Here is a 9,615-nt window from a genome sequence, read left to right as displayed (position 1 = left end):
ATTAAATTTATCATTCATCATTCTTGAATGTAAATTGATTTAAAATTTAGATTCATCATTCATCATTCTAGAATCATATTAGTACTAAGCAAAATAGACTATAATAGATACCAATGTTATTGGAACTGAACCAGACCAGTGAGCGAACCGAAAAACCATTTGAACCCATCAGTAAAAAATCGAGCCAAAAAATGAGTCAACCAAAAACAACTAAAATATTTGAATTTAAATAAACATATATATTCATGAGCATCCATATAAATCCAAACCATTTATACACAAATAAGCAGAAGTTCTCATTTATATAGCATGCAAGGGTGCACATAACCAAAATAGCACAAAGTGCAATCCATCTCTGCACCGAAACATCCAAAAAAATCATGCTACAACAGATACCTACATATCATCAAAATCATTACCTATCACCCTTTAAGCATTAAAATATGATACAAAAAATGTAGCATGTCAAGTCAAGATTTTGTTTGAGTGATGGGTACATTTTTGGTAGGGTCAAGATAGAGGAGTTGACAACCAATGCCATTAACATCAAAGTACATAAAGGGCTTGGTCTCCTGATTAAATACTAGTTCCATACTCTTGTACATGGCAAAAACCAATGGAAACGCTGCAATCCCCTGATCCTGAAATCTTGAAAAATTGTTAAGTTTATTGGATTTTGAGTGAGATCTAAAATTCTACTTTCTCCATATGAAATCCAATGCGGTCAAAACCACTCTCAAACATCCTGTGTCATTTCAAGGTAATTAGTGTTAAAAATTTAAGTAAAAGGATGAAAATAAAAGATAAAGGAGAATGTCACTTTTACTTCAAGAATTTAACATTATCAGTTTAACTTGTGTCATTAAGTAATTATATATAGAAAATCTCAACAATAATACAATGATTACAGCAAGATCATAGACAACCAAGCAACAAAGAGGTAACAAAATTACCCTGGGAAAACCCAACCTTCGGAAAAACCTGGCAATTTTTTCTTCTTAGAGAAATTTATTCTTCACCAATATTTACAATTCAAAATATTCTAGGAATTTGTGCCAAAATCCAGGTTAAAGGTAACAGTCAAACCTAGTTAAATCTCTGAAAATACCAAGAGTCAATGTTGGTCAACAATCTGAAATTTGGCCTAAGGTAAAGTTCGGCGCTGCAATCAAAGTCTGAATTTCATATGGTCAAAACAACCTCCTTTCAATAATCAATCTTAGTCAATCTCAATCAAATAGTAGCCTAATTCATGGTCAAATGAAGCAAATCATATTGAGTCAAACTAAGGTCAGACAACAACTTACTTGGTCAAACAATCCAATTTGTCCTCCTTGACTTCGCACGTGAGCAAAAGAATAAAAGAATTGTTGTGTTTGAATTGGTCAAAGTGGAGGAGCTCACCTTGTAATTATATTAGTTAGATGGGGTGACTTTAGACCAAAATTCACACCCCTTCACTTGTGGGGCCGACTTGACTTTTGAGGCCTACATGAAGCCCAAAATAATAATTTTCATTTTCATTTTGTACAATTTTTTTTGGCCAACTTGGAAGGCCTTTTGGCATATAGGAATAACTGTTGATGCTACAAAAAATCAACGTCTTCAAGGCTAATGCATTTTTCCTAAGATTTCCTAGGGTATAAACCATTCCTCAAGGCACATTGCATATTTTTTAAAGGAAGGTGATACCTCTCTTGGGTTTTCTAAGGGGAAACTTTTGAAGACTTTATGAAGGATTCTTTGTTGAACTTATTGTCATGCAATGGATGTTTCACTCATCATAAGGAGATAATTATGATATTTGGGCAGATCAAATACCTTTCCATGGACCAAGAGTTTCTAGATGCACATGGAGGTAGGCTTATTTATTGAACCTATTGACTTGCAGTGGATATTTCACTCATTATAAGGGGCTAATTATGACATTTGGGTAGATCAAATAACTACCTTTCTTTGAAGCAAGGGTTTATGAATGCACATGGAGTAACCTCTTTCTCTTGATGTTCATGTCACAAACCCACATAATACAAGAGAATAAAAGAAACAAAAAATTAACAGTAAATAGTTCCATGGCATATTAAATCATCGATAAGATCATTATACAATAACCAAACCATGAGATGTAATTGTCTGATTTCATAAATAATACCATAATTACAAATATTATTGGAATATCCAATATTCTCGAGTCCTATGCCATGCTGTAAGGTTTCATTAATTCAATTGATATATGTTTAAATGCCCAGTAGAGCAATCGTGTGATGTGGCCGAGACTATAAACCTTACAACCTACAAGTATGTTGGATGTACAGTCCTGTTTAATGCTCATTAATCTCCTTGGGTGGTTGGCTGCCCTAGAACCCTATATCTGGAGCCTTCGAGGTGTCTTCCAGCTGGCCCTTCGAGCTTTGGAACGCGAGATCCATCAACAACCCTCTTTCATCCTCCAGATCGGACGGTAGAAGTGAACGCTTGCCCGGTTAAGCTCCTCTAGGGTTTGGTAATGGCCATTTATTTGTTTCTCCATTGCAGAGGTCATGATGTCGGTCCGTTGTTGAATTGTGCCTCGGGTAAGAGCTTCGACGTTGCCTTCGCTTTCTGCCTTGTTGAGCTTTCCTCATACCTAGTAATATTTGCAATGGAAACTTACTAGTGCATTTGTGTTTGCAGGTTGCTCCTTGAGGCAGTGTTTCCTTTAGGTTATTGTGGATGGCATTCGACCTTTATGTAGGTAAGGTTTTGTTTTCTGATTAAATCATTGGTGACTCTGTTCATCCCTTGGTGTTGATACGCTCTCACCTATCTCTGGTTGCCTGATAGGTCTCACCAGGAATTCTCAATGTTTTTCACGAGATTTGGTAATGACTGCAACTGCTAAGGTGCTACAGCTCCGCCTTTCGGACCCTATAGTCTTCGAGCAGGAATTCACCAGGTATGCTATGAATAATGGGAACAATCTCAGGGTTTTTGTTGTTTGTTTGAAGAGATACGTTTTTACCCAGTCATTTATAAATTGAGTTGTAATTCATGTGTCAAGGGGTTTACTGCTTGCCGAACAATCTCTATATGTTGATGTTGATTCTTAAACTACTGTAATTCTGTATTTCTAACTTCCAAGCATTAGGGTTTATGCGGCCTTGAGAACCTAGGGTTAAATCTCTATTTGCTAGATTAGATACACCATGAAGTGTATGAAGATGGCTTAGTTCTACAGTCGGTCATTTAATTGGAGAACTTCGTGTTTTGGAGTACTGGTCCATTTGTTTATGCTTCACTGAGATTAAAATGGTTTATAACTTCGTTGAATGGCTTCCATGATCTGCATATTTGAATTTAAACTATGCTTGGTTAAGATCTAGGGACTATTCGAACTTTCACATGAATTTGGTATTTGACTTGATGTTTTCACGAAAGATGAACCGCTGAGGATTTCCTTGTGATGCAATAAATATATTTTTTGATTATGCATTACCATTTGTGTTTGGGTTTAAGGCTTCCATGTCGTAGACTTGGTTTTCTGTAGGCTATTTCCTTTGTTTCGACTCTACATGCAATGGACAGTTAAGGTCGATTATTCCTTTTGATTCTTTCGAGTTCAAAAGTTTGTTTTCTCTTTTTGTTTTACTCATACGGTCTTTGTTGTTTCACTGGGCTTAATATTCGGTTCATTATCAAAGTCCTTTGTTTATAGTTTACCCTACCTACAGGGTTTCACGAATTCCTTACTTGTCTATTGTATTTATGATTCTTTGCATTACAACAGAAGTAATATCTTTGTACTAGTTTTATAACATGTATACATATTGTATCTTCCCCTGTACACAGGAATCACAGGTTCTTGATTTCACTATCTGGGTGTGTAACCCTTAATTATTAACAGAAATTACTACATAATTTCTTTTTTTATAAAAGAACATACAATTACTCTATTTAACTAAATAACTTCTTAAATGATCTCTCTAATTAATTCAAGAGTGTACTTATCTGTCTGTCGCTAAATACTCCTGTTGTTCGTGAATTTGCAGACTTGTTCTTTTTGTTTAACCTCCCAACCATGAGACTTGCTACTCCAACCTCGCTATCTAGCCTGAGTCTCCCCCCGAGCAATCCTTCCACAGGATTTCTCCTTAAGACTTATAGTCTTAAGTATAAGCAACTATCTGGTCCCAACCAGACTTAGCTCCTTCAATCTGTCTGTCTTTACAGCACAGTTCCTTATTTTCTCATTCTTTTCCTCTCTTTCTGATCTCAGATACCTCTATCCTCTTGATCCCTTCTTTGAGAATAAATCTCCAAAGAAGTAGTTAGGGTTAGGTAACCACCTATCCTAACTACCTATCATATGTAAAACTGTCTTTATTTGACATTTCACTCTCCATGTAACTTTAATCAAAATAATTACTGCCATCATTTTGGCATTTTACTTTCCATGTAACTTTAATAAAAAATAATTACTGCCATCATTCTGGCATTTTACTTTCCATGTAACTTTAATAAAAAATAATTAACTGTATAAACTTAATAGTATTTCAGTTTGTTCAAATGCAGTAATAAATATTTACATTCACAAGGGACATCACATCTTTCCCCCTAAGACTGAACATTGTCCCGATGTTTTTCTTCTGGAAATAAATTTGGAAAGGTCTCCTTCATAACTTGTTCATCTTCCCAAGTGGCCTCCTCTGACCCAAAGTGTTGCCACTGCACTTTAACTTGGGTGATAACTCGTTTCCGCAACGTTACTTCTCTCTAATCGAGTATACCTAGTGGTTCGACCAATAACTCGCCTTCCAGTTCGACCTATAAAACAAAACAAGATTTCAATCAGCTCCTGTATTTAAAAACAAAAAAAAATCCAGTTGTTGTCCTATTTACGACATGCCATATTCTTAATTTAACACTTACCTGTATATCCCTCCAATTGATTATATGGTTAGGATCATATATGTATTTTTTTAACACGGAAACATGAAAGACATCATGCACACGAATATCGCTGGGATATGACTCCAATTTCGCATTTCTACATTTTTGGATCAAGTAAATGAGTCCATGCTCTACCTTAGTTTATATGATCCTTCTTGTCACAAGAGGATTGATGTTCAAAATGCTCTCTTTAATGAAGTTCCTAACTTCCTATTCACAGTGCACCAAGGTATGTTCCACTATTTCGTATAGATGTTTTGCCCACAAAGGATTCACAACATGTTCCAATGAAATTTTTTCTATATGATGTTGGTCCAATCTGGATGCACTACATTATGTGTCCCCATTCTTAAGGAAAGCATGTGTTAGTCTATGAACCTTCACTAAACCAACATGTTTCATTGGATCTTCCTCTTCCACATTATGATGTTACGCCTATAGTGGTTGCGTAATGCAATGTTGATGAATCATTTCAATTCCACCCTATGTAAGATTATTTAGCCCTACACAATTATATTCAACAACTTCATTCTCAAGGACAGGTTGGGTCAAGCTTTTTAGCCTTTGACAAAACAACTTGCTAACATCTCTTCACAAGACCTCTACTAGAGGCCACCTTTGCCTATTTATGGAATCATACCAATCTTAGGAGATATGGCATTCAAGGTGGATTATATGTAATGGCTTTTCTATTTGGCTCATATTCAATTTTAGAAGGGATGTATCTCATGAATTTCTTCTCTCCATAGCCTCTTATTTAGATTAAGCGAGGGTATTAAAAACAAACATTGGCTGAAATTTGAGGTCTAAAATGAGCCTCTTTATAAAAATAATAAAATAAGAATTATGAATTATCAAAGGGAAAGAAACAAAACTACTTTTTGCAAATTCCAAATGTAGGCACTCATTAAATTTCACATCCAACGAGTGCTTACCCATGAAATTTGAGTAAAACTATTTGAGTAAACCTATAAGGATATGAACCAAAAATATGATTAAAAAAAGTAGTTTTCTTCCTTTCCCTCAAAATATTTACCCTTAATCATCTTCTTGAATCCTAATGGTTCTTTTAAAGTTGATTTTGATATTAAATTTTTTGTGGAGGCACATTTTTTACCTCAAAATTACCCTAATGGTGTAACCTTCATTTTCCACTAAAATTGACCTATATTGAGCTAGTTATTTCTAACCCCACTGTAATTTCAGTTTAAGGCTAACCTTATATTGAGCTAGGGATTCATAAACCTAGCCTCATTTATATTGAACTAGGTATCCATAAACCCAGCCTCACTTGTGTTGAGTTAAGTATCCATCAGCCCACTCTCATTTATATTGAACTAGGTATCCATAAACCCACTCTCACTTGTGTTGAGTTAGGTATCCATCAAGCCATTCTCAATTGTATATCAAGTTGACTATCCATATCCCACTAGCCATGAATAACAATATTTCAAATTGGGAATCCATAAACCCAATCCTGTTTGTATTTCATCCGTGCCTAACCCTATATCGAGTTAAGTATCCATAAATCCACTTTCATTTTTATTTCATCATTTTTCTCTACAACCCACTCTTCAACTTAATGGGGGTTGTTGAGAATGGTTTAGTTTCACGCAACCAAGGTTGACATAGGATTTTAATAATTATTTTATGTATTAGGATTGGCTTGTTAGAAATCCATGCACCCTAGGTTTGGTATATGCCTTAGCTAGGAAACATAAACATAGTAGCAGTGCCTAACTTCATAAAATTTTGCATAGTGTAATATGCCAACAATTAGATCAATGATAGTACACAATAGTATATGCCCAAAACTTGTTTCTTACAATTCCATTAATAAGAAAACTCGCAAGGTTCATGTACCAAGGATTATGGCCTTTTATATCCCAGTATAATGCCAAATACAATGTTAAGTCCTTTCGACCAATACCCTAGGGTTGACGCGTTGTCTTCTAAGCCTTTCCTGCCCTCATAAAGACACCTACAACACTGAAAATACTTAGTTGTAGCAAACTAGGGCTTTTACCAGCCCACATTAAATTACTCAAACACAAATCAGCTTACCTAGGCATATGATCCTTTAGCCCATGGTCCTCTTGTTGTAGCTTTCTTGGGCCCTCTACCAATTGGTTTAAACTTTAGTCCTTTGGCCCCTTTACTAGCCTTTCGTCTGCTCCTTTACCCTTCAACCATCCTTGCTCGCTATTACAACAGCCTTAAATAGCTCTTTTTTTGCCTCAACCTCCCTGTTTTTACCTTACACAGGCCAACAAATGCCTCCCTAAGCCCAGGAGCTTCTACAATATCCTTACAACCCTGTTGCAGCCCTCCTACAGCCTCTTGTAGCCTTCCTACGACCCTCCTCGCTTGCTATGTTTGGTCTGTATAGGCCTGCGACCTGTTCCTTGGCTACAACCTCACTTCACGCTGTCAATGGTCTACACAAAAACTTTTGTCTAGCCTTTCCCAACCAACAAAACCTTAAGAAAACTCAACCTTATCCACAAATCTTTGCTTCTTTAGTTGTAACTCCATTTGTTGCCTTGAGGCTTGACTAAGTCACTTTTAGCTTTGATCTTCACAAGAAGAATGCTCCTTTTGTCTCCTTTCTTTTTTATTTATACTTTTCCAAAGGTATGAAACCCCCTGGGGTGTGTCTCTTGGCCTTGCTAGTCAACCTAAGTCGACTTGACAACTTAAGCCGACAATAATTAAATTAGAATATTAAATGTTTTCCTTGGGCTCAAAGCCCACTCACTTCAAGTCCAAAACCCCAAAAACTTGGATGCAAGGCCCATTAACCATACCAAAAAGCTTGAAGGGATTTTTAAACTGGAAATTCCTTTTGAACTACCAACATTTCAACACTCCTTCTTGATGATGAAGGTATTTCCACATGCCTCTGAATCTGATCTCGAACCACATCCCTCTGGAAGACCTAGATCTTTGAAGACACCATGCTCCTAGAAGCTTCCTGCTTCACAGCATCCTGCATGGTCATCCAAACCATGACTTTCCTTGTTCCTAGAAATCTCCAGCTCAATGACTTTCCTTGTAACTCCATGACTTTCCTTGCATGGCCATGGCTTCCTTGCATGTGCCATGATTTTTCCTTGCGTGGTCATGACTTTCCTTGCATGATCATGACTTTCCTTGCATGGTCCATGACTTCCTTGAATGTACCATGACTTTTCCTTGCGTGCACCATAACTTCCTTGCATGGTCTGGAAGACTCTACTCTCCCACTTGAACCTAAAGGTTAGACTTCCACTGGGTTGTTGACTCTCCCTCTTAGCTCGTAGTCTCCTAATAAAGCCATACTCCCTCTAAGCCTACACAACCATCCTTTGGCTCACTCTACTTTTCCTTCCCGGAAAGTAACCTCATGAAAACTTATGCATGTTTTGCAACCGAACTGGTGTCCTTTCAAGGTAAGTCTCGAGCTACGGTTGAACACTTGGCCTAGTCCACTCTAGAACACCACCACCTCAACTCTGCAAGTGTCCTCATCCTAGAGGGTCAAACACTTCATACGCACACGGTTCCATTGTCGAATCTGCAACTTTGCAACCCAATGAAGATAATATCTCACAGAACTCGTTAAATAGCAATCCATATGAAGCTACCTCGTCCATGCCAAAGCACTCCCTACCAAGGCACCTAGATTGTCGCAACTTACTTTGACAAGTCAACGGAAGTCCATCAACGATATCGACAACCCACCACTCAACATAATGTTGTGCACCGAGTTCTCCAACAATCCACCAAAACTCCCATTTCGCCACCCAAAGCTATAATAATCCACAGCTCCTTGTCTGAATATTTTGCTCCATATTCACAAGGCATACATAGCCAACTATCTTGGCAACAATGTTGCTTCCTTCAATAGCCTCACAACTCCCTCTCAAAACTAACATGTGCACATCTCAAATCCAACTGCTCTTTGAAGTAGCTCTGACACCATGTTAGAAATCCACACACCCTAGGAATGGTTTATGCCTTAGCTAGGAAACATAAACACACTAGCAATTAATAAATTTAACAATTTTGCACAAGGGAATATACCAGCAATTAGATCAATGATAGTGCACTATTTTATGCCCAAAACTTATTTCTTACAATTTCATTAATAAGAAAACTCATGGGGCTCTTTTACCAGAGATAATGGCCCTTTATATCCCAATTCAATGAAAAATATGATGTCAAGTCCTTTTGACTAATACCCTAGGGCTAAGACTTTGTTCTCTAAGACTTTTCTTCCGTCATAAAGACACCTACAACATTATAAATACTTAGTTGTAGCAAACTAGGGCTTTTTCATACCCACATTAGATTACTCAAACACAAATCAGCTTACCTAGGTATGATCCTTTAGCCTATGGTCCTCTTGTTGTAGCTTTATTGGGCCCTTTCCCAGCTCCTTTGAGCCTTCGGCCCCTTTACTAGCATATTGTCTGCTCCTTTACCCTTAACCAGCGTTTCTCAATGCTACAACAACCTTAATCAACCCTTTTTCTACCTCGACCTCCATGTTTTTACCTTACATAGGCCAACGGATGCCTCCCTGAGTCCAAGAAGCTAGTATAACAGCCATGTGACCCACCTCATTGCATGCTATGGTTAGTTTGTTTAGACTTACGTCCTATTCCTTGGTTGTGGCCTCACTTCAAGTTGTCAGTGGTATAC

The 9,615-nt window shown here is 37.3% G+C and overlaps 1 protein-coding gene across 3 annotated transcripts in view; it reads right to left on the bottom strand.

Moving 5' to 3' along the window:
- Nucleotides 1-401: 401 nt before the first annotated feature.
- LOC149235087 (succinate dehydrogenase assembly factor 1, mitochondrial-like) overlaps nt 402-9,615 on the bottom strand; it is a 33,234-nt gene continuing 24,020 nt past the window's right edge. The window contains exon 2 of one of the 3 annotated variants that reach the window (XM_089372044.1): nt 402-641. In XM_089372044.1, the coding sequence (XP_089228170.1) occupies nt 471-641 (171 nt within the window). In that variant the 3' untranslated portion in view covers nt 402-470. The other 2 variants (XM_089372049.1, XM_089372046.1) reach the window with 2 other exon arrangements.

The sequence above is a fragment of the Pinus tabuliformis genome, chromosome 8 (genome assembly GCF_031772625.1).
Source record: "Pinus tabuliformis cultivar Carrire ecotype Pingquan chromosome 8, CPIR1, whole genome shotgun sequence".
NCBI classification, from domain to species: Eukaryota; Viridiplantae; Streptophyta; class Pinopsida; order Pinales; family Pinaceae; genus Pinus; species Pinus tabuliformis.
The sequence above is the reverse complement of the archived record's forward strand: the minus strand, read 5'-3'. Positions and strand labels throughout refer to the sequence as shown.